This window comes from Pseudochaenichthys georgianus, chromosome 6 (genome assembly GCF_902827115.2).
Source record: "Pseudochaenichthys georgianus chromosome 6, fPseGeo1.2, whole genome shotgun sequence".
NCBI lineage: Eukaryota > Metazoa > Chordata > Actinopteri > Perciformes > Channichthyidae > Pseudochaenichthys > Pseudochaenichthys georgianus.
In genome coordinates, this window is record NC_047508.1 from 4,723,727 (window position 1) to 4,750,259 (window position 26,533).

General features: G+C 44.5%; 1 protein-coding gene across 2 annotated transcripts; it reads right to left on the reverse strand.

Moving 5' to 3' along the window:
• Positions 1-13,322: 13,322 nt before the first annotated feature.
• Positions 13,323-22,934, reverse strand: dnajc24 (DnaJ (Hsp40) homolog, subfamily C, member 24). 2 transcript variants are annotated; one of them, XM_034084861.2, is made up of 5 exons: positions 22,847-22,929; positions 21,703-21,800; positions 17,852-17,981; positions 15,000-15,068; positions 13,323-14,229 (listed from the first exon to the last, which is right to left on the reverse strand). In XM_034084861.2, exons 2-5 carry the CDS (start codon positions 21,796-21,798, stop codon positions 14,027-14,029), a joined length of 498 nt encoding a protein of 165 aa, XP_033940752.1. In that variant the 5' UTR covers positions 21,799-21,800; positions 22,847-22,929; the 3' UTR covers positions 13,323-14,026. The 2 variants fall into 2 exon arrangements, with proteins under 2 accessions (XP_033940752.1, XP_033940753.1); XM_034084862.1 differs by lacking the exon at positions 21,703-21,800 and having other exon boundaries at positions 22,847-22,934.
• Between the last annotated feature and the right edge of the window lie 3,599 nt (positions 22,935-26,533).

Below are 26,533 nucleotides of genomic sequence, written 5' to 3' on the forward strand. Positions count from 1 at the left end.
GAAGATAACATTTATGTAGCATTTATTTATTGTCGAAATGATGACATTTATAACGGGATCAAATCAATCTGAACGGACTGCTGCTGCTGAATGCATGGGGCAAGTGACTGGGAACAGTTTAAAAGGTTATTACATCGTTTCAGATAATAAATAATAATGATGATAATTCATTCTATTTAGGGGCGCCTTTCAAAGCACCCAAGGACACCTTACAATGCATAACATATTCCAAGGAAAGGTTTTAAGATAGGACAAAGAATGCAGTCTTGGTGAGTTTTTATGTGGGGTGCAGATGAGAGAGCTGTCCAGAATGACACTAAGAGGTTGTGTTGTGCTCTTGATAAGCCATTAAAACGGTAACATGCGTCTCCCGTTCACCAAAACATACCCACCTGTTATGGAAAAGAAAGTATTCCAAAGAAGAAGAAGAAGAAGAAGAAGAAGATTTGACTTTTGCAAAAACACTTTATTTACATACGATCAATAAAGTGCTTCATTGTGCAATAAAATGAACGAATCACTTAAAATAATACATTAAAACCTATGTCTTAAAAACTTGTGCAAAGTGCAAATCCTCATCCACCACAGAACACACAATATCATTATAACACCAACGTTGTTTAAAAGCATCCAAGTCTCCAATATGTTTATAAAAACGATGCTCCAGCCAGAGTCTGGCTCTGATGTTACACAGCCAGATCGCTTTTGCCTCTTCCCCTTTCTTATTTTCAACCCTGTTTTCCTACTTAAATAAATGGCCATTTTTGCTTCGCCAGAGAGGTAATTCAGGAGCTGCCACTTTTCCTTGTTCGTCTTTTTATATGGAGCCCCCACACTCTCGGTAAAAGCTATACTAAAAAGACTAAAAACCAATGTTAAAAGAGAGAAGAAACCCGTGAGTCTCTTACACTCTGTAAAAACATGGAAAACAGTCTCTCTAAAACCACAAAATGGACACTTGTTAAAAACAGCAGGATTAATAATGGAGATAAAAGAATTACAGCCGATGGCACCGTGTAAAATTCTCCACTGGAGGTCGGCAGTACATTTTTTTTATGGGAGGTTTGTATAAAACTGTGGCTCTTCCCTGTCCATAGCTCCTTAAAAGTCTTTTGTCATCAGGGGAGAGGATCTGGCTCCAGAGTTGCAGGATCCTCTCGGCCACCCGGACAGAGTGCAGACCCGGCAGGGAGGCCAAGGCCCGGGCATCGCTCAGCTCCGGCCCCACTGCATCCACCAGCTGCTGAAGGCACAGGGTCTTGGATCGGCACAGCGCCACCGTCAGGCCGGGTGTTTCGCTGCTGCTGACGTCCAACCTGGCTCTGTGAATGAGAGGCTCCCTCAACAACCAGTACAGAGAGTCAGTCCTTGGACACCTTTTATGGTTAAAAAGGGCCCAAGGTTTAAAAACACCCTGATATAAAAAGGAGGTAGCCCACTTAACTTTAAAATGTTTAAATCAGTTAAACACAGAGCAGCATCCAGCCCCAGGTTACTCACGCGTCGGAGAATGCAGCTGCTCACATCTCTCCACACCAAATCAGCCGGGCCAGTCAGATACCTCTGTAGAAACTGTATCCTAAAAGTGGCTGTTCGGCTGGCCAGGTGGATCAGGCCCTGTCCCCCCTCCTCTCTAGATAAAAACAGCACCCCCTGTGGCACCCAGTGTAGACCCTCCCAAAAGAAATCCACCAACTTCTTTTGTATTTGGGCTAGTAAGCCCGAGGGAGGGTCCACACAGGTGAGACGGTGCCACAGTTGGGATGCCACAAGGTTGTTTAAAACCAACACTCTACCTTTAAAAGACATCTGAGGGAGCAGCCACTTCCACTTGGACAGCTTTCCCTCTATCTTTCCTATGACGTCCTCCCAGTTCCTCAGGACTATGCCTTTATTACCCAGGAACACACCCAGGTACTTTAGCCCATCTTTCTTCCATATCATGTTCTGGGGAAGAACTGGGAGACCGCCACTCCACTCACCGACAGCGAGGGCCTCACTTTTCTTCCAATTCACCCTCGCTGCCGATGCTGAACTAAAATCCCTCACGATGTTAACTAAAATGTCTGTTTCTTTTTGGTCTCTAATAAAAACAATGATGTCATCCGCATATGCTGATAAAACCATGCCTCCACTAAAACCAGGTAAAAACAGCCCTTGCAGTTTGGAGCGTATTTTGTTGAGAAGGGGTTCTAGGGAGAGTGCATAGAGCATGCCAGACAGAGCACAGCCCTGTCGGACCCCTCTACACACTCTAAACGGAGCACACAGCCCACCGTTGAACTTCAGCACACTCTCAATCTTATTGTACAACACCTTGATCTTGGCTATGAAACCAGCGCTGAACCCAAACTTCTCCATTACTTTCCAGAGGAAGTTGTGCTCAACGCGGTCGAAAGCCTTTTCCTGATCTAGAGAAATCAGACCAGTATCAATGCCCAATGAGCTGGAGACCTCCAAAACATCTCGAATTAGGTGGACATTGTCCACCATGGACCTGCCGGGCACACAGTAGGTCTGGTCCCGGTGGATGACCTGCTCCACAGCCCTCCCCAGCCTGGTGGCCAAAGCCTTGGACAAAAGTTTGTAATCCACACACAGCAGAGACACAGGGCGCCAGTTTTTGATGTCCTGCAGGTTTCCTTTTTTTGGTAGCAGCGTGATCACCGCTCTCCTGCAGGACATCGGCATCGAGCCAGAGGCCAGACTTTCATTAAAAACGTCTAAAATGTCATGTGACAAGACGACCCAGTAGGCTTTATAAAACTCTACGGAGAGGCCATCGATACCAGGAGCCCGCCGTCCCTGCATGCCTTGCAGGGCGGTCTGCAGCTCCTGGATCGTTAACGGGTTCTTTGCAGAACCCCTCGGACAGAGTTTCCCCCTCCTCATACTCGCTTGTGTATAGGGTGGAATAAAAGCTCACAGCTCGCCTCCTGATCTGGCTTGGCTCTGTTATTTCCTGCCCTGTGTCTGACAGCAGTGAGTGGATCACTCGCCTCTGCCCATTATTTTTCTCCAGGCCGAAGAAGAAGCTAGTGGGAGCATCCATCTCATTGGTGTTGAGGAACCGGGACCTGACTAGTGCACCCTGAACTTTAACGTCCAGCAGGTTGGCTAAAGCCATTTTTTTCTCTTTGAGGATTTCAATATATCCTCGATCTCCTGTGGTTTCACTTATTGTTTCTAGTTCCACGATATCACTCTCCAGGTCTTTCATAGATCTAATGATGTCTTTTGTGACATTGAGGGTGTGCTGTTGGCAGAGCAATCTTATCTCAGTCTTACCATGGTCCCACCACTGCCTAAGACTGCTAAAATCTCCCTTTCGCTGCCTAAAAACACTCCAGAAATAAATAAGGGCCTCTTTAAAATGTTTATCAAATGTTAAAACCGAGTTAAAATGCCAATATGCACTTCTGGGTAAAACATTTCTAATAAAAACATTACATAAAAGCAAAGTGTGATCTGTAAAACCAGCAGGTGATATGCTGCACATTTTAAAAATATTAAAATGATGCTTAAAACAATAAAAACGATCTAGTCTAGCTGATGAGATTCTATTCTCTCTGAGGTGGGACCAGGTGTACTGCTTGGTGTCTGCGTGCATCCTTCTCCATACATCCACCAGGCCGTGGGAGTGGACCAGCTGCCTCAGAGCATGCTGGGATGCGGCTCTGCATGGTTGCGATCCAAAGATGCATTTTCTGTACAATTAAAATCCCCACCCAAGAATAAAAAATCCTCCGTGGCACAACCGTTTAAAACATCGTTAACTTAAAAACAGCTTCCTCTCTGTACCGTTTGTTGGAGCATACACATTTACAAAAACAGCTGTAAAAAGGTCAAACCGTGCTTTTATCAAAAGCAACCTCCCATTGATAAAATGCTCGACCTCCAGAGAGACAGTACTAAAAGACTTGGAGAGGAGGAAGCCCACCCCCCCACTAAGAGAGGTGTTGTGGCTTAAAATGACTTCCCCCTCCCACTCCCTTTTCCAGTCCGTCTCATTAAAAACGTTGCTGTGCGTCTCTTGTAAAAAGAGGACATCGATATGTTTTATTTTTGCAGTCTGAAATATTAAAGCCCTCTTTCTTTCCTCTCTGGCTCCATTTACATTTAAACTTCCCACTCTAAAAGTATCCATTTCGAGTGAGATGTTAAAAGCAAAAATAAAAACAAATAAATTAAACACAGACATCGAGGTTTTTAAAATCAACGCTGCCCATTTGCTTCCTCACTTTAGTAACAATTATTTTTAGTCTGTATATTTCCAGCTCATCCAGGACAGACTGCTCTTTCCGGCTCATGTGGAGTCTTGCTGAGGCACAGAAAACGGACAAATCTGGGAAATATTCTTCTATGATTACATTATGTTGGTTTTTTGTCTGCACCAGGTAATTTTTTATCATTTCAGCCGAGTACATTTTTTTTTGTTGGCTACTGCTCAAAAAACCTGGCACATCACTGCTGTCAGACACACAATCATCCCAACTCTCATCCGCCTGTTCTTGCTCTCTTTCTTCCTTTCCCTCACTCACTACTTTACTGCTTTTTGCAACGGTTGGAACATCCTTTTTACTTCTCCTGCGTTTAGTAGCAGTCTTTTTTTTATTTATCATTTATGTTGCAACCTCCTCTTCCTCCATTTCAGCAACCTCCACCTGCTCACCCCATGTTTTCTTCTCCTCTCTTGTTTTGTCCAAATGTGTTTCCCTATCTATATCTTCCTCCTGTGCTTTACTGACTTCACCTGTCCCTACATTTTCTTTTGCCAAATCACCTTGTGGTTCATTGATTATTCCAGGTTTTTTTTCACTATTTGTTTTTGTATCTTTTTTTCTCCCATCCCCCTTTTCTTCTGCTTCACACAAAACCACCACCTCATTTTCCTGGACATAATCACCCACACCCTGTGCAACACCACCGCACCGCAAGCCGGGCACAGCAGCAGAACCGCGCTGTACAGCCCGCCCCCGCCCGCTCCGCGTCTGAGACGGCACATCGCGCGCCACCGCCGACTGCTCAGGAGCAGCGTTGCCGTCAGCAGCAGCGGCCGCCTCCGGAGGGGGGCCCTCCACCACCGTAGCGGCTGCGTTAGCGGCCGCCACCGTGGGTGACACCCCTCCCTCAGCAGCAGTCACCTGCTGCTCCATTACAACCGGTGCGGCAGTCCGCCTCGGCGCAGCCACGGTCGGCCTCGGCGCAACGGACAGCCCCGGCACAGAGGTGGACGACCCCGCCGCTTGCGCGTTGGAGGGCCCCGCCTGCGGTTCATCCGGACCAGGCGGAGCCGGATCCCCGCGCCTCGGACAGGCATTCATGGAGTGCCCCTCCCCGCAACCAAAACACTTCATAACTGATGATGTTGCAACAATCACAGTCATAATCATCTACTTTAACGTAAAAACGGAGGTTAAGCTCCGCATTCCGATTGTTCAGTATCATATACACTTGTCTACGGTGAGACACTACGTGTTTCAGTAACTGAGACTTACATCCAGACAGCATCTTTTTTACGGGAGAAACAAGTTTCCCGTGTCTGGACAGTTCTCTACTGAGGAACTCATCAGTTATGAAGGGAGGGACATTAGACAGTACAACTTTGGTTGCGGGAAGCATCAGCGGCTGTACTTGTACAAACATTTCTCTCACCACGATGCCCGTCTCGATGATGCGGTTCACCTTCTCCACCTGATCCAGAAAGATCACCACCGCGCTGTTCATCCGCGCCAGGGACTTAATGCTGCTGTGCCCGACCTTCTCTCCCACAGCCAGCCCGATCTCCTCCACAGTGCATGGGAAGCTGGCTGAGATTTTAATGCCGTGCTTCCTCGTGAGTTTGGCAAACTCTCCATTTACCATGGCGTCAGACGCCGGCCGGCGAGACACCGGCAGGAGAAGCCCACAAAACACCCCAAAAACACCACCAAAAAGCACGAAAAGTAAAGAAAATCAAAACCACCACCGATAAACTATATTAAATGAACACCAATAAACGGAAAATATAATGAAAAAGTCTCGCTCTTCTCTTTCTGTCACACTCCAAAAACTCCCAGCAAGAAGAAGAAGAAGAAGAAGAAATCTACCACCGGTACCGGCGGGACTGTTAGCTTCTGATGCGCAGAAGAAAAATCTGGCCCACCCTAAAGTACATTTCTGCCTACGCTACTGGTCCGCACAGCAGCGTGCGTTGACGTTGGCGGTCGGCGTGTCTGAAGCTTGGGGATTTTTTTTTTTTTTTTCCGAGCAACGCGACCAACAACCAATCACATTACATTACATTACATTGCATTTAGCTGACGCTTTTATCCAAAGCGACTTACAATAAAGACATTCGACCAGGAAGACACAACCTTGAAGAAAACAGAATCATATAAGTACTTCAGGTTTCATAGAGCAAGCATTTCAAGTGCTACTCAACTGGCTATAGATAAGCCAGTCCTTTATTAGTATATAAGTGCTCTGTTAGCAGTTCTTTGTTAGTAATTCTATCGCTCGAGGTGGAGTCGAAAGAGATGAGTTTTCAGTCTGCGCCGGAAGGTGTGTAAGCTTTCTGCTGTCCTGATGTCAGTGGGGAGCTCATTCCACCATTTTGGAGCCAGGATAGCAAACCCACGTGTTTTTGCTGATGGGAACTTGGGTCCCCCTCGCAGCGAGGGCGCAGCGAGTCGTTTGGCTGATGCAGAGCGTAGTGCACACGCTGGGGTGTACAGTTTAACCATGTCCTGGATGTAGGAAGGGCCAGATCCATTCGCAGCATGGTACACAAGTACCAGTGTCTTGAAGTGAATTCTAGCAGTTACCGGAAGCCAGTGAAGGGAGCGGAGGAGCGGCGTGGTGTGGGAACATTTTGGAAGGTTGAAGACCAGACGAGCCGCTGCATTCTGGATGAGCTGCAGAGGTCGGATGGCACATGCAGGTAGACCAGCCAGGAGGGAGTTGCAGTAGTCTAGGCGTGAGATGACGAGAGCCTGGACCAGAACCTGCGTCGCTTTCTGGGTCAGCTGGGGACGTATCTTCCTGATGTTGTAGAGCGTGTATCTGCAGCAGCGGGTTGCAGCAGCGATGTTTGCAGTGAAGGACAGGTTGTTATCTAGGATCACACCCAGATTCCTTGCAATCTGGGTCGGGGAAACAACAGAGGTGCCGATGTTGATAGTCAGGTCAAGAGTGGGACAATCTTTCCCCGGAAGGAAAAGCAGTTCAGTCTTGTCAAGGTTGAGCTTGAGGTGATGAGCGGACATCCACTGAGAGATGTCAGCTAGACAAGCAGAGATGCGTGCGACGACCTGGGTCTCTGAGCAGGGAAAGGACAGAATTAATTGGGTGTCGTCAGCGTAGCAGTGGTATGAAAAATCATGCAGGCTAATGACAGATCCGAGCGAGTTTATGTACAAGGAGAAGAAGAGGGGACCAAGAACAGAGCCCTGAGGGACCCCTGTAGTTAATTGACAGGGGTCGGACTCGGACCCTCTCCAAGTTACCCTGTAGGTACGGTCTTTGAGGTATGAGGTGAGGAGGGAAAGTGCAGAGCCTGAAACTCCAAGTTCTTGGAGAGTGCGAAGGAGGATCTGATGGTTCACCGTGTCGAATGCAGCAGACAGGTCCAACAGGATGATGACAGAGGAGAGGGATGCTGCTTTGGCAGTGTGCAGTTCCTCAGTGAAAGCAATGAGAGCAGTTTATGTGGAGTGACCTGCCTTGAAACCAGACTGGTGCGGATCCAGAAGGTTGTTCTGATGGAGATAACAGGAGAGTTGTTTAAAGACAGCGCGTTCAAGCGTTTTAGACAGGAACGGGAGTAGAGAGACAGGCCTGTAGTTTATAACATCAGACGGGTTGAGAGTGGGTTTCTTTAGGAGAGGGTTTACTCTTGCCTCCTTGAGACTGTTTGGAAAGTGACCAGAAGTTAGAGAAGTGTTGATGAAATGGGTGAGAAACGGTAGAATATCAGGAGCGATAGTCTGAAGGAGGTTTGAAGGGATAGGGTCCAGAGGACAGGTGGGCAGAGGTAATGAGGGTAAGAACCTCACTTGGCGAGAGAGGGGAAAAGGAGGTTAGTGTGCGGGTGGAAGGAGGGTCTGGTAAACCAGCGGTGAGTAAAGGTGAGTCAGAAAAAGAAGAGCGAATATCATCAACCTTTTTTTCAAAGTGGTTAACAAAGTCGCTTGACAGAAGTGAGGAGGGGGGAGGGGCTTTGGGAGGGTCCAAGAGGGTGGAGAAGATGGAAAATAGTTTCACATGAATCTCTTGCCCCCGACATACAAAGCAATAGCAATGTTAAAACGAAGTAAACTGGAACAAATCCCCAACAGGCGAAAACCTACCAGTTTCACCCACTGTCTCTGCCACCTCCCTCCATGCATCGCTCCTCTGGTTTGTATCCCGGTAGATGAACAGAGACTGATCATACAGCACCGGGTGAACACTACCGCTATAATGAATTTTCCCTCCATTTTTTGGAATATGAGGAAATGACATCTCCCAGCATACACGCGGTTTGACTGGCTAGCGCTTGTACCGGCAGATTTTCATAAACGGGATTTCATTGGCTGACGCTTCTGCCGAGGCGCCAAAAGTTGAACATTGCTCAACTTTTGAAGCGAGCAACGCCAGCAACGCTCCACGTCGCTTCCCAAAATACAGTTCTGCTAAAAGTGATGTCACCCCATTCAAAGTGAATGGGCAGAAGCGTTGGAAGCTTTAACGCACGCCACCGTGTGGACGGGCCGTCACAGTAGCTCTGCGCCAGAAACCTCGTGGAGAAAAATAACAACAACAAACACAACAACAAAAGATTGGAATATCACCCCTCCACTACCATCAACATCCCTCAGCTAGCAGCTGCGCTATCTACTCACCCAGATTCCGTGTTTGTTGACTATCTCCTGTCAGGGCTCTCCCAAGGGTTCAGGGTAGGGGTCCTCCCATCTCCCACAGTGACTTTCGTAGCAAGAAACTTACAGTCAGCCGCTAAAGAACCCAACATAGTTTCCCAGCTCATCGACAAAGAACTTCTCAAAGGATATATAATCGGCCCTTTTAGCTCCTCCCCCTTCTCAGTGTTCCGTTCAAATCCCACCGGAATAGCCACACGTAAATAAAAGGCTGATTTTCGATCTGTCCGCTCCCCGCTCCGGCCCATTCTGCAGCATCAATAGCATCATCCCTCCAGATCAGTTCTCCCTTCGCCATGCCTCAGTGGATAATGCAATAAAGATGATCAAGTTCACAGGACACGGAGCTCGGCTCTCCAAAGCGGACATTAACGATGCCTTCAAAATCATCCCCATTCATCCGTCTCAGTGGAATTTGTTCGGTATTAAGTGGGAGTCCAAACTCTATTTTCGCCTGACCTCCGGGCGCAGAAGCAGCCCCTGCATCTTCAATTCCTTCTCGGAAGCGCTCTGCTGGATCCTGCTGAACATCGTCAGAATCCCCTCCGTCCTTCACCTACCGGACGACTTCCTCCCCATAGACCCGCCACAGGACAGCTCAGGGATCTCACTGGCCAAGCTTAAACACTGCTCCAGGAGTTAGGTGTCCCTCTCTCCAAAGAGAAAACGTTAGGTCCCGACACACGCTTAGAGTTCTTAGGCATCATCCTCGACTCCATAGACATGAAGGCGTCTCTCCCCTCCGACAAATTGCAGCGCATCCGGGACATCACCAAGTCATATTGCGAGCAACAAGTATCACAAAACAACAGTTGCTCTCCCTTCTCGGACACCTCAACTTCGCCATGAACGTCATCCCCCAGGGGCGCTCGTTCATCTCCCGCCTCCAGGACGCAGCATCAGCGGTCGACAACCTCCATGACTGCGTTTTCTTAGACGAAGGCTGCCGCTCAGACCTACGTTTCTGGTCCCTCCTGCTCGCCCACTGGAGTTACTTTCTTTTACGATGACCTCATGCGTTCCTCTGACTCAATGAGGTTCTTCACGGATGCCGCCCCATCCGTGGGTTTTGGGGGTTTCTTCCACGGAGAGTGGTTCGCAGGGTCATGGCCCCCGTCAATTTCTACCTCAAGCAAGTTCTCATTAAATCCGGCCTATCACCCATATCATACCCGGGACATTCCTTCAGGATAGGTGCAGCCACCTCTGCTGCTAATCAAGGTCTCTCTACCTCATACGTACAACAACTAGGACGGTGGTCCTCCTCCGCCTTCACAACCTACAATCGCCCGGACATCAGCGCCGTACTGGCTTCCCAAAGATCTCTCAGACCCTAACTATGGTATCTATGCATATAACTGGTGGTGGTTCATAACACGTCTACACGTATACATGTCTCATTATGGTATTGAATTTCAAACTGCATTCCTGTCCTAGTCCATGGGCCCCCGCCCACAGGGAACAAGACTTGTTAGTCATTAGTGCTGGAGCGACGCGTCGACGACTTCAAAATATCGTCGACGACATATTTCCGCGTCGACGCGTCGCTACACACACGTGGGTGTGTAAACAAAGCAACAAGCCGTTCGCAATCGCACTTCAAACACAATGGAGACTGAAACGGCTACCAACTCCTCCTCACAGGATTGCGCACGAAGCCCTCAAACGAAAACATCTCGCCCTAGGTCTTCAAAAGCATGGGAATATTTTAAAGTTAGTCCAAAACGCAAAGATATTGTCATTTGCAGTCTTTGCCAAATGGAGTTGGCATATCACACAAGCACAACGGCTATGTTGGAACATTTAAAGCGGCAGCTAGCTGTGGTGGCTACCATTAGCAGCTAGCATTTGCTCTCCGATTTTTACATACAAATGGAATTATGGATTATAAATTCAATCATTTTTTTATACATAGACGTTAAAAACCTATGGATTAACCGATTCAGCCGCGTTTTTTCTCATTTTAATGCCATTGAACACGTCTTTTGATCAGATTGACAGCTACGGTGGTGAGACGATCTCCCTAGAACAGGGGTGGGGAACCTTTTTCCTCTCAAGGGCCATTTCAATTTTTTCAACATCCTCCGAGGGCCGTACAAATGATTGACCTCGTGCATGCATGCACGGGCACGGTGTGGCATGACCACCAAAACAGAAAGATATGGACACAAGATGTGTGCAAATGTATTTAGTTTCCTATCCATGTGGACATGATTTAAGTGGGGGGGGGACCTAACCTCCTCTAGGGGGGTTCGGGGGTATGCTCCCCTGGGAAGATTTTTTTTTTAAATGTTGAAGTTAAAAGCATCAATCTGGTGCAATTTGAGAGCAACATTAGGAGCTCTATGGATACATCTCTCAACTCAACACCCATATGAAACAGAACTCTAAACAGATTTACTTTTTCTTTATGGACATTTTACAAATCACTCCCCTTTCAAACTGTATTCTTGTTTATTAATAACAACTTTTATTTACTGTTATATAGTATTTTATACCCGTTTACTTTATTATCTTATTTTTTTATAATAATGATCATATAAAGTTGTGCCTTTACCTCACTGGTTGGAGAAAAAGCTTCTTATATTCGTTAGCATAGCTAGTTAACCAGATGCTAATAACAACAACGTTATTGACTGTATCATCAGTATGACAGTCATGAACAGATCGCCACTGGACTTTCAACCAAAGACACAGCCACGCAAAAACTGCGGCATGTGTACGGCTCCTTATGGGTAGGCTACTGCCATTTTTGGAAGTGCCGGAGCGGTGTCCTGGTGCTCTCCGTCAGCACTACACCCCTGTCAGACGAGACATATATCACGTGATGACCATAGACTGTATATATGTGATGACACGTTAGGCTCGTGTTGTGTTCAAGGACCCTGATCTTGGCCAGGAAAAACAGGCACTCGCTTGTTTAATTTGTTTGCGGTCTAGATTTCTTTCATTTTTTTCTTTTTTGCGTGTGTTTATAAATTACCTCGAGGGCCGTACCAAATGGTCTCGCGGGCCTTATACGGCCCGGGGGCCGGAGGTTCCCCACCCCTGCCCTAGAAGCTCTGTAAAGGTACGTGTTGTGATGACTGTATTTGCTTCCCCTGTCGCGAGTCCGGATCACTCAGTGATGATACTATATACCTACATAATCTGTGGAGTCTCAGCTTTAATCGGATATCTTGTATGTGCAGCTACGATAAGTAATAAGGGTACTTTTATCTTGAGTTCTGTGCCAATGTCCGTTAGCATTTTTCGCTCATGGGTCATTGAGACCACTGAGACAAATGTAACATTTGTGATATTGGGCTATATAAATAAACATTGATTGATTGATTGATTGATTTAGATGCTTCTTATGAGACTTGTGTTTTGTTTTGGTAAACATGGTTTGTATCGTCAGTTAGCTGAGATTATTTCCGTTAATCTGGTATAACACATTAATAGTTTGTTAAATATTAAGATCCCCTGAGACACAGTATCGTGAAAAAAAAATGTTTACATTACGTTTTTTATGAATTGAACAACAGAAAAATAATCGTTAGATTAGTCGACTAATCGATCAAATAATCGCCCGATTAATCGTTTTCGAAATAATCGTTTCCCCCCAGCACTATTAGTCATGGTGCATATTTAGCTGTTACTCATTTATTTTGGACATAGCTGCATTATTGATTTTCATAGTGTTTTTATACAGCAACACGTTTTTAAAAGCTGGTTATATATTGTATTATATTTGGGTTAAGTGAGTTATAAGTGTAAGTTAATACATATATTTGTACATCAAATATATGTATTTTTCAATAATGTATTTTAATTAAGGTTTCTTTATTAAGTGGGCTATGAATTACAATTGTATTGAGTAATAGTAGTAATGCATTTAATAATTACTTGTGATTACTTGTGTAAAAATGTGTGGTATTTTTTCTTCAAACTGATCATATCTATATGAAATGATTCATTACATTGTTGGTTGACAACTACTGAGAGAAAGAAATGCAATCAAGTATAATAATGTTCTGTTTCGTGTCACCTTTATTGTTTTTTAAAATATTTTCAAACTGAAAATTCCAAGAGTTGAATTGTCTGCATGTAAATAACTGCTTAAAATACTTAAAAAGAAAATAAATAGTAAAAATAAAGGACATTAGTGATGCATCCTCCGTTGTCTTCCAGCCTCTCAAGTTCAGGCAGACATTGGGAGAGGCAAAAACCCAAAACAAGTTAACAGGGCCCGTTTCCCCTTTGTGGATATGAGCGTGGATATTATTTATCAGATACAAACCAAGCTTCTGTTGTCAATGAATTCATGTTAGCCTCGAACAGCTGGGCCCAAGATAAGAACAACTATATTTTCTATTTACACATTTTTTTTATTCTCTAGCATTTATCACAATCATAATAGTATAATGTAAATGCCTACACATAATATACAATAAATAATAGATTATAATAAAATAATACACTACAATTTCAATTTATTTGGTAAACTTTTAGCAAAAGATATAATTTAGACCAATGATATCACTGGAGCTTGGCCATAAGAAAACCCACTTCAGTGTGTGTCACTTGGAAAGGTGTTCTTTAAAGCCAATGCAGAAGCACTTACAATGGTTTGACCTTAAAAGTTAATGTACCTGCACTTTTCGAGTTGTTATCTGCATTGTTGAACACATTCATTGTAAGTCGCTTTGGATAAGAGCTTCAGCTAAATGAAATGTAATGTAGAGTAACATGAGTTCTCTTCACATTTCAAAATAAGACATTATCAAAGCACCCATAAACTGAGTTAAACATATGTGTGTATATATATATATTGAAGTTAAGATGAAGTCAAACTTGTGTTGAAAGGCACAGACGAACAGGACCCTGTCAGGCCGTGGCTGAAGAGCAGGTCAGAGGTCAGAGACGTGCTGTCCATGTCCACAAAGAGAAGGGTGGGAAAGCAACATTTACATTCACACAATTCAACATCAAATGTGCCACGTTCATACACAATGTGTCCTCAGTGAGCTGCTGTAACGGTGCTGTGAGGCCTTGCTTCACACACGTGGTGGAGGTGTTGAGAGAGCTCTTAAGCGCCTCCAAGTAGGATAATGGTGACATCAGTGTCAGAGGTGTTATTGTTCTCATTTGAACATGTGAGTCTTTCTGTGTAATGACCATGTGACACACACACTGAGGGAACATGTGTCACAGCACACCATCACTCCTCCCTCTGCTTCCTGCTCCTCCTCCTCCTGCTGCCTCCTCTGTGTCTCCTCCTCCACCTCCTCCCCTGACACGCTGAACCCTCCTCCACAGCGACAGCCGTATGCGTAACCACACTCATCTGAAAAAACACACATTACACATAACTTACATTTGAGATAAAGTGAATCATTATAAACTCAAAAGATATGACTCAATTCATTTGTTATTTACAATATTAGAAGTTCAAATGTAGTAAAAGGAACTATGCTTTTATTTTGCTCAACAAGTGGTATAATGCAAGTGTCACACTGACACTGAGCATGCTCCTTAGTGTGTGTGTAAAGTTACTGGGCAGACATGGTTTCATTCTTGTATTCGGCTTTTCCCAGGTGACAATATAAACGTGTCTCCCATCATCCTTTCCTTTCATATTTCTGGTTGTGTATTTCTGTTGCAAATCAATGCTTACAGGATGGTATTATTGGATTTTCATGTGTTTATTTTTCAAGGTAATGAAACATCTTAACTTCTTCTCTATGCAAAGAGTGGTGCAGGAATGTGATCGTGATGTATTTTGTTTATAGCCGAACATTAGCTTTCAACTTCTCACAATTGCACGTTTGCTTAAAAATCATAAAGTGGTTCTAACATGTGGAGATTATCATTCTGAACACAACGTGTGTGTGTGTGTGTGTGTGTGTGTGTGTGTGTGTGTGTGTGTGTGTGTGTGTGTGTGTGTGTGTGTGTGTGTGTGTGTGTGTGTGTGTGTGTGTGTGTGTGTGTGTGTGTGTGTGTGTGTGTGTGTGTTGTGTGTGTGTGTGTGTGTGTGTGTGTGTGTGTGTGTGTGTGTGTGTGTGTGTGTTGTGTGTGTGTTGTGTGTGTGTTTTAGTTTACATGGGGTGTACTCACCCTCGTCCCAGGTCATGTCCTCCAGACAGATGGTAGAATCCACCGGCCAATCCTGTTTCAGTTCCTGAGCTGGAGAAACATTAAAGGGGACCTATCATTCAAAATGCAACTGTGTACGTCTTTTATACATGAATATGTGTCCCCGGTGCGTCAGGGAACTCACCTAGTGTCAGAAAACACAACCCTCTATTCCTCCATACCCAACATCTCTAAAAGCGGGGCTTTAACGGATCTGATACAGACTGATCCAGATTTGAAAATAGTGTGACGTCAGTGACGAGGAGCTACGCCTATATGGCCAACTCTCCACCAATCAGGGGAATGAGAGATTGCCGTGGCACGGTAACAGCATGGTAACATGATGCTGGTAACTCGGCCCGCTCGGCCCCCTCCTTTGCAGGGGGGCGTGGTCAGCTGCAGCGCATGCACAGACCGGTTGGAGGAGAGCAAAATAGAGCGAAATGAGGCATGGCTAAAATGCATGATCTGTTTGGTATTTTGAAAAAGAAAGTGTAAACCTTATAGGTGTGGCCCTACAATATATTATTCAAATACAGCATGATAGGTCTCCTTTAAGCAGCGATATGAAACATCAGCGCCTTCACATCCCTCACATAATGTTGTTATATTCAGAGTTGTAATGAAGCAGGACTAGACTATGGATTGAATTAGTATGCATGTTCAAATCATCTTTTTTTTCTTCAGATAGTGTTTTGGCTCTGAGGCCTTTATTAAGTTATAGACAGATTTGAACGGTGAGAAGAGAGGAGGACACACATGGTGGCTGGTGAGCTATCCGGCTGTCCCATCATTGTCATTTCTGTCATATGGATTGTCAATATCCTAATTGAATTATGTTTGTATTCTGTTCTTTATTGTGGGGTTTCTTTGGGATGTTTTCTGTCTAAGGACAGAGGGTGTCATCTGCTGCACACACTGCGAAGCCCCCTGATACAAATGTGTTCGTTTTTATATTATGCTATATCATTTGATTGATTGATTCATAAGAAAAGACCAAAAGCAAGAAGACACTCGTTAATCTACAATCTTACAACTCTATAGTTACAATGCATTTGAGAAACACCTCTCCTCCGCTCACATTGGTTTAATGGCTTTCAAGACCCTAAGGTGCTTTCGTTTGAGGGTGCTACAATGCCAACATCCTCAAAGAAATGTTTCATCGGAAAGAAACTCTGCCATCAATATATGAAAAGTGACGGAAGAAGGGAACGTGGACGGACTGATAGACTGACTGGAGAAATGGTGAGGCAGGTGAACAGATTCCATTCACTCTTATTCTCTAGCGTTCACTCTTGAGGAAACACTCATTATCAAGTTGTACAGTTTGAAAGTGATAATGAATAATGAGTGCTAAACTTCGCTCGGGTCTTAATTAGTGTTAGATGTAAAAAAAGATGATCTATATAGGCTTTGTTACATTCTAATCAAATGACAATTAATGTATGTAGGACTTGTTAGACAGTAACTTGCATGCATTATATGCTGTTATGGAGGTTTTGATGACTTTTGATTCATTGTCTAGTCCAGGGGTAGCCAACACGGTGCCCCTGCGGGCACTTAGTCGCCCGCAGGGGCAACGTGAGTCGCCCGCCGGGCATGTTCTAAAAATAGCTCGCCAAGCAAATCCAAAATGTATAAAATACACAAAACAAAAAAGGAAATGTAATTAAAAGAATCTACCCTATGCATAAACGAAACCTAAATCATAGCGAACTCTATCTACTTACTACAACTCTATAACACGCCTCCCCCACCCCCACAATGAATATCGACCAATCACGTTCTTGCTTGATTTGCGGGACCAGCGTTGCAGTCGGGAAGAAAACCAATTTGTCACCTCCCCGCTGATTTTCCTTCTGGCAGAATCTACACTACACATCAGCCCCATTGAACAGCCTATCATGCCAGCCTATACAACACATGAGGGGCAGAGTTTTACTCTGTGTGTTGTAACTTATATATGTATTGCACTTGACGCACACACACGCATGGCGTAATTTCCACTGGGGACATGTCCCCCGCACTTTTCGAAATCACCTTTGTGTCCCCACTTTACAAATATGTTTATTATTATTTTTTAACGCAATCCGTCATCGCCACGGAGGAGCACACAGCCTTTGTGAGCGAGCGAGACAGAGAGAGAGAGAGTGAGCGAGCTAGGGAGGGAGGGAGAGAGACAGAGAGACGGAGAGAAAGAGAGCTAGGGAGAGCACACCTTTATCTATTTAATATAGATAAAGTAAGAAATCATTCCAATGTGTACTATAGGACAGTAAACAGTTTAAAAGGGGAGTGGTTAGTAAAATATGCATAAAGAAAAAGAAAGAATGCTAATAGGTAACATAAGATAAGAATAAACAAGTTTAAATGATTTGTTATTGGTTGTGATCATATTCTAAAGATGTATGGATTATTGAAAATACAGCTCCCTTTCATCTGAGTGTTGAGAGCTGTATCCATGAATTCATGTTGTGCTCAAAGTGCACCAGATTGATGCATTTCACTTCAACATTTAAAAAAAAAATCTTCCATGCATGCTCATGAGGCGGTGAGGACCCCCCTAGAGGAGGTGAGATCCACCCCCAAATAAAGCAGGTTAAATTAATTAAACACTGCAAACGGGTCCCACAGACCCAAACAGCACACAAAGGTTAAAGGTCAGCATATAATAATGTTAAAATGTGCTAAATATATACACTGCAAAAAACAAAAAAAAGAGGAGTAAAAGTAGCCCTCGACTTGTTTTATTTTTTGAAAGTAGCCCTCACCCTAAAAAAGGTTGGTGACCCCTGGTCTAGTCCTATGCAAGTAAAGTGAAGTGTGTTCTCTACCTCTCCTCTGCAGGTCGTACTCTCTCCTGGTGTTCTGGTCGCTCAGGACCCTCCAGGCTGCATCAGCTTCTAGAAACTTCTTCACACCGGAATCTGCTTCTAAAGAGCCTCCGAGGCGGTCCGGATGGTACTGTGCATGGGGGTGCGCACACAAACATATACAGACTAATTATTTTTGCTACACAGGGTTTGGTACACAGATAAATATTTAGTATGAATCATCTACTCTTCTGTATACAGTATCCTTTGTTTATACTTTATAAGTAGTAGCTTGGTCTAAAAGCAGGGGTGCAAGTTGGCTTCCGATTCAGAGCATCCGATTCAGCAGTTAAGGGGAAAGTTAAGGGACATTTAATTGACAGCGCTGAGCGAACAATCCTCCGTGTTTGAACCTCTTAAATCGCTGCATAGCCGATTTATTTAGACTGGATTATACCAGAGAGCCTAAAGATTCTTTATAACACCGTTTCAGATTTGTGAAACCTTTATTCTATTTGTGAAAAATTAATACAAGAAGGCATAAAGGCTCTCTGATTCTGATCCTGGCTGCTGCAGCAACCTCAGCCTTCAACCTGTGTTTGTATTTTCACAAATAGAATAAAGGTTTCACAAATCTGAAACTGTGTTATAAAGAATCTTTAGAGTCTCTGGGATCATCCAGTCCAAATAAATCGGCTATGCAGCGATTTAAGAGGTACAAACACGGAGGATTGTTCACTCAGCGCTGTCAATTAAATGTCCCTTAACTTTCCCCTTAACTGCCGAATCGGATGCTCTGAATCGGAAGCCAACTTCAGCGTCGTGACCAGAGTTGGGTGTAACGCGTTACAGTAACGTAACTACTTTTTTCGGGTAAAACGTAGTGTAACGCGTTACTACGAAACGTTACTTTTACGAGTGACAGTGACACTGCCTACTCAGCTGCGTGCTTACGCATTAGGCACAAGCTCTCATTCCACACTGTACGTGCTACGTGACGTGCTGGTGGTGGCATGAAGACTGAAGAGCAGTGATGGCAACGGCAAGCGAGAAGCAGGCGCAGCCAACGCTAACATTCGAGGGATGGAGGTATTCCCATTACTTCGAAATGTTGAAAATAAGGGGGAAAATGTGAGTGTACGGTGTACGTTGTGCCCTGGCCAGAAACTTTTGTCCACTGCCGTTAATTCAACTGCCAAGCTCACCAAGCATTTGAGAGGAAAACATGCTAGCATGAAGCTAGTAGCTCAAGATCCCCGGGGAAATGAAGATATTTCGAGTCCAAGCCCAAAGCAGCTAAAACTTCAGTTTCTCCTATCCAAACAAGAGTTGGACAAACTTGTTGCTTTGTTCATCGTCGAAGAAATGTTGCCCATCAATACTGTTGAATCTCCCACTTTCAGAAAGATACTTAGCAAGATACCGATAACAGGAGACAGGCGCCCATGGTCAGATCGTAAAACGTTCACTGGCTATCTGGATGAATGCTATCTGAAAATGGAGAGTGAATTAAAGAAAACGTTCGAGAGTTTGCCGTATCGGTCAACCACTGCGGATATATGGAGCAGTCATAACAGAAGCTTTTTGGGAATCACTGTGCACTGGATCAATCCATGCAACTTTCAACGTGAGAAAGCTGCCATCGCATGCAAAAGAATAAAGGGCAGGCATACATATGACGTTATAGGCTTTGAAATGGAACAGATTCACTCAGCATTTGGCCTTTCACATAGGATCACCGTTACAGACAACGGGTCTAATCGTGTTAAAGCTTTCAGGATGTATGCACCCCCTGAGCCTAACGCGGAGGAGGATAACGATGAGCAAGGTGTCGTTTTCACAGATGTTGAAGAGTTGCTTGGGACCACAGAAGGACAGTTTTCTCTTCCCCCGCATTTCAGGTGTGCTTCGCATACACTCAATTTGATCTCGTGCAATGACATCGACAAATGGCTGTCCTCCAACAGTGACTCAAAATGTGTGTACAGGAGTGCAACGGCAACGTGCGCTGCTCTTTGGACAAAGGCGAGCCGCCCTACCTTGGCCTCTGAGATTGTCGATGAAATCTGTGGGAAAAAAAAGATTGTGCCGACATCAACAAGGTGGAATTCCTTCCACGATGCCCTGTCCCGCATCAGTGACATCCCGGCCCAAGATTTGAATAGGCTTTGTACTAGACTGGACATCAGAGCCCCGACAGAGCGCGAACATCTTTTCCTAAAGGAACACTGCAGTGTTTTGAAACCCCTGACAGGAGCACTGGATATATTGCAAGGGGAAGACAACTGCTACCATGGGACTCTTCTACCAGCCCTGGAGACCCTGATGTCCAGGACACTGGCACTTCAAAATGGACTGTCGAGGATGACAGCAAACCTACCGGGTGTAATTGTACAGGTAAGCCGATTCTTAATAGCCTATCTGAAAGTTAGTAGCCTAGGCATATACATATAGGCTACGATGTCTATGATATAAATGTATATGCCTATCCATTAACGGACATTTCTTAATAACTATTCTTAAGATAAATGCATTATGCCTCCCCTGATGGAGCTCTAGTGAGACGTGCGTCTGAAAACTAGGCGTATTTGTTCTATATAATTTTGTCCTAGGCTATCAAGACGCGATTCGCACCGGTGTTGGAGAGCAGTGAAGCTTTATTGGCTGCCTTGATGTTGTCGAAATGTAAAGTTCGATGGATAGGGGGAGCGTAGCGGAGAGAAGCGGCGCGTGCGCTGCTCATCGCGGAGTGTCGCACTCTACCCCGTGATGAAGAGCCGGCTGAGAATAAAAACCGAGAAGTTGCCGCACACAGCAGCACCAATGAGAATGACTTTTTTTCTTTTGATGAGGAAGAGGAAGACGCAATGTCCATGAGCGCAGACTCAGAGGTACTTGAGTACATGAGATCAGGCTCAGAGTTAGAAGTCCTCAACCGTTTCCCCCGAGTGAAAACTGTGTCCATGAAATACAACACTGCTGCCACACCATCCAGTGCACCGGCGGAGAGGCTGTTCAGCCTGGGAGGTATTGTGCTTTCCCCAGAAGAAACAGACTCTCAGATAAACGTTTTGAAAGACTGCTCCTGATGAGGTAGAATCACACATGTTGTACTGATGTGGAATAGGTTGCCTGCCACCCATGCTGGAGACATAGCTCAAGCCTATGCCTAATATCCTCTTGTTTTATCTGCCATCATACTGTGAAGAAGGGCCAGCATATTCAGTGAACATAGCCTTTTAATTCTGAGGCCAGTCCTGCTTTAAGTTGTTCTTGATTTTATTTTGGCTAAAATGTCTTTGCTTCCAAGCTGTATTATGCCATTTTATTTTATTTACACAAGCCATCGATATCAAGACATTTTGAAGTTATTCTTTTTCTGTTGGATTTACATGAGGCATGTTTTATTTTGAGACACATGAGCCATTTTGAGGTTTTCATCATGTTGTTCCTAAGGAGCCTATTGATATGATTTGCACTAGCTTTGCACCTATTGTGGGGATAGCCTGTTTAATGATTATGATTTTATATTGATATTGTTTTGATATTATTGTTTAGTGTTGACGCCTATAGCCCAATGTTTTGTTAAGTGCTCTGTGGCATTTTTTTATAATAAAGAGCACAAAAGAAATATCTGTTATGTCCTCCATATATGTAGAACTTAATGTAAGCCTACACATTTAGGAACAGAGATGGGGTTCTGCCCAAAGTCGAGCAACATAAAAGTAAAAGTAACGAGTAACGTAAAAAGTTACTTTCCTTGGAGGGTAACTAAGTAAAGTAAGGGATTACTTTTTTAAAGAAGTAACGAGCAAACACTACTTTTTAAAAGTAACTTCCCCAGCACTGGTCGTGACAGACAGGGTGTTTACCTGTAGGGCCAGCTGCTGGTACCTGTGTCTGAGCTGCTGCACTGAGTCTGAGGGACTGGCCCCCAGCACAGTGTAGAGGTCCTTCTCTGCACTCATCCCTGTCAACACAACACAGATATACTGTTAGAGCTAATCATCTTCCAACTGGCTCTATAGAGAAGCATCAGATGCACGTCTCAAACTGCCAGATCAGTGTCAGACATGCAGCTAAAGGCAGTGCAAAGTACACTCCTTTAAAGCATGTGTATTTCACGTGGTCAGAACTAAAGATAAATGAACCAAGGAGAAGGAGGAGCAATTCATGGGATCTACATAAAGAGGCACCAACTAGTTATATCTTCTTTAACATATTAAATAATAATATTAATAAAGTGTCAGTTATAATGTTTCATATTTTATTCAGTGTCTATATTATACTGTCTTCTTCTAATACCTCTTTAGTGTTTTCAATATTTGTACTACAGTTTATACCTATCGGAATTGTAGACATTAGTATACGGTACTATATGTATACTATACATTACACTGTACCTTATAGCTTCTGGTAAGATGATAACTGTATGTCATTGTCGCAGTACTTGCACTTTGAGTAATGACACTAACTTTGAATCTAATATATAAATAGATAGATATATGTAATAATTTGGCTCACACGCCCAATAACACATGTAGGCCTACAACTATTGAATCGAATAAAGCATAACGTCAAATGTCAAAGCGAGGTTAATATATATATATCATTTCCAAAGTTATTCGGAAAGCAGCTCAGTAACACCTGCTTGTTTAAAGAGCGTCAATGACAGTCAGGCTCGATGTTATATTACTACAGACTGTAAGTTATTACAGTGATACACGTTATAGACTTCTCTGAACGTAACACAGAAACTAGCTAGCTGGACTGCGAAGCTACTTCGGTGTCTTTATATACTCCGCCATTATTGTCTCATTAACGTTACAGTATGTTATGGAGCTTAACATGACAAAACACTTTATTCGGTACTGCTGTTTGTTTGCACCGAGCAGAACAAACGTTAGTGAAGCCGGAAATGTAGTCCTTTTGTTCATAACGAAGGTACATAATAAAAGCACATTTCGTTCTTTATTTTATCTGTTTTTATGTTTTATTGTAAAGCATTAAACATACCGTAAAACAAGGCTGTAACCTGAGTGAAGACATGTGTCCAACGATGTAAGGATTCCTCCTGTGTTTTCAGTCCGGCTGCTGACTTCCGGTGTTGCTAACCAATACTTCCCGTCTTTTAAACAAATAAAAGCACCACACTACAATTCTGTGGGAGACGGAAACAAATCTAAACATCTGAAAACACATTGAGGGAAACATTTAATTATGGTGATGAAAAACATCATTAATGCAGACAAAACGTATCAATAAAATTAAAAAATATCAATAAAACTAAAGACAAAGAAAAAATATAATAAAATACTCTAAATTGGGCTGAAGACCACAGCCCCTGAAATGATGCTGTCAAAATGACATTGTAACAATTAACTCAGACTTAACTCCTGATTTTCTCAATCCAAAAATGTTAATTTCATATTTTATCAGCACTATTAACACAATTGTTTTCAAATCAAGTGATAGTTGGAAAACAGTGATGTACAAACCTGGCTTGTCAGGGATAAAGTATGCTTAGACAGTGATAATCATTGTATTTGAAGAAAATAAATGGATAATGTATTTTAATATAATCTAACTATGTGAGATGAAGTGTTAAATTCCACTGCCAAACCTCTGAAACAGAAGCCAGAAAAGAGCAGCACAAGACCACATGCTGGGAAATGTGCCCTGACTACACAGACCAGGAGCAATCTGTTAATTGAAATGGGAACAGAACAGATGAGGTGAAACTATGACACCTCATGATCTGACTTCCTGTCTGTCACTCACTTACAGCTCTTTAACGAGGCCACAGAGGAAGGGGGAAGGGAGCGGAGACACAGTGACTTACATTGTTCTGCAGTTAATTATTTCTTCATTTCAGGCGAATTAAGGATCAATTAGTCAAGTGACAAAATATTCACTGTCAAAGGAGGGCTGTGGTTTTCACTCTATTAAATACACTGGGCTGTACAGTCTGATGCAGTTCAATACTACTTCCTAAAAGTAACCCTGTCTTTGTGAAGATTTTTGATGTTGGTTTTGTACTTAATATTTATAATAAAGATGTTTTTAGTGTTTCCTCCCAAATTAACAAAAAGGCTTAACTTTTCACATCTGCTTTTAAACAAAATCTGAAATGAAGGCCTCTACACAGTGTAAGGTGATGCCCTGACACAGTGTGTATCTTAAATGAAGTCACTTTCAGATTCAGGGTCAGTTTTGGATAGTTTCCAGGGATAATGTTGGTAGTAATGTCATTGGAAAGGCAGATCATCTTTCGGAGTATGGGTTGACATGATCTGAGCATCAAAAATAACTTCCTGTCTTGCAGTTTGAGCAGGAAACCATTCATAAAATACACAATATTTCACATTTCAAACAGCAATATGCATCACTTTGGTTAAACTCAGAAGTAAAAATAGGAAAACTAACAGTATTTTGGAGAAGATGGCTAGACAACAGTATATATACAATAAGCAATCTCTATAAAGATGGTATATTTAAATCCTTCACTGAATTAGCCCAAGAGTACAATTTGCAACAGAAGGGGGATTTCTGGAAATACTTGCCGTTTAGACACTGCTTGGTGGAAAAGTATCAGCCGAATGAAACAGATAACCCATTAGTTGACTATCTTCAAAACCCACTTAACCATAAGGCATCAATATTCGATAGTAAATCAATGTATTTAACCAGCAGCACATGTGATCATTTGAGGATAATCTGGCAGAAAGACCTTGACTGTCAGATTGACGAAGATACATGGAAATAGATTCTGACTGATAACGGTTATATTAAAAGGAATGGTATGCTCATGACACTCATTTTTAAATAATTATCATCCGATAAAACAGACCAGTCTCTGCCAGTTTTTTTTTTTTTTTTTTTAATCCGATGACATTATCAGTGATTTTAAACTGATTATATACCGAAATAACATCAACACTGTGGGCGCCGCCATTTTCCGGACGTGACGTAAATCATGCGTTTGGTTTTCGAAGACACGTTGATCTCCATGTTATTTACTGTAGTTTCTCTCTTCAAATATGCCTCACTGTATCGCGAAATATTGCCACAATTCTGATAGGAATAATCCACGGAATGCTCGGTTCCATCTGTTGCCAAAAGGTAAGTGAAGAAACACACTCCTCAATGTCAGTCTTGGTACTTTAATGACAAAGATGACGACACCCTGAAACAGAGCAATGCCGCAGGATAAGCTGACAAAGTATTACATACATGCATTTCATGACCAATACACATATATTCAATTACATATATTAAGGACACACTAAACAGTAGTGGAAACAGTCTTACACGAGTGAGTGGATGAACGTCTCAACTCGAGGCGGAGTGAATGAACAACATGTGAACTAAAATGGCCGCTAGGTACTACCGGGTCAAAGCACGGCATATCGGGGCAGCGACAGCAGTGACGCTGCCCTCTTGTGGCCGGCGATAAACTCTTCATCCCCCCCAGACTGGAAAACTATGGGACGGAATAGGTTAACGGTCTAAATCCAGCTGCCGGACTCGGGCTCGTAACGTGCAGGCGGCCTCCTCACGCGGCCTGGCCGAGTAGGCTGGGGCAGCATCGGCAGCATCGGCAGCATCGGCGGCGACTGCGGCACCGGTGCGCCCAGGAAGGCAACCGTAGGAACGGTGAGGTCAGAGGACGCCTCACCAGCAGGTGCCGGTGGGGAAGCGCCCATAGCCGAGTCGCGGGGTCCAACAGCCGGCCGCTGAGCGATCCCCTGGGGCGTCGCCCAGCCCGGGTGGATAGGTGGGGGCTGATGGTCCAGAGCAGCGGGCGGCGGAAAGGGCGCAGCCGGCTGCTCATGGGCGCAGGATGTGGCCGGCGTATAGGCACGGAGGACGCGCCGGTTGCGCAGTGTCAAACGTCCCGAACCGTCAACCCTGATCCGATACTGGTCGTGGCCCGGCGACTCCACCACGATCCCTGACCTGTCCCATTTATGGGGGCTCGGGCCTTGCTGGTTCTGGAGAAATACCCTTTCGCCGAGTGCCAATGGGCGGAGCGGTCTTGAGTGATTCCCCAGAGACTCGGTGGTACGGGACATACGGGTCCGAAGGGCGTCCTCCTTCGCCGCCCATGCCTCGCGCCATAGCAGGCGGAAGTGCGGGTTCGAGAACTTCTCGAGGCGGTTCACGAAGGAGAGCGAGCCACGAAGGAGAGCGAGCCACGAAGGAGAGCGAGCCACGAAGGGGGCGGCCGAAGATGATCTGCGCTGGCGAGAGGTTGCAGTCGGGGTCAGGCGTGTTTCGCAGCTGCAACATAGCACGCAGGAAGCGGTCCTGATCAAGGCCGCCCGACGGGCCGGTGTTGGACATCAGGAGGCGCTTAGCGGTCTTAACCGCAACTTCTGCCCTCCCATTCGACTGCGGGAAGCTAACGGACGACACACGGTGTTTGACGTGCCATAAGCGGAGGAAGTCCTCAGTGTGGCTCGCCTTGAATTCCGGACCACCGTCGCTCGAGAGCTCCTCCGGTACGCCGAAGGCGGCGAAGAATGAACGGAGGTGTTGGACCAGGCCAGCTGAGCCCGCCAGGGCAGTACCCGCCGTAGATCTCAGGACCTCTACCCAGCCCGAGAGACGGTCCCCGACAACTAGGTAGTGGCGGCCCCCATAGTCGAAGAAGTCAGCAAACACCGCCTCGAATGGCGTGGACGGGGGTGAGGACGGCAG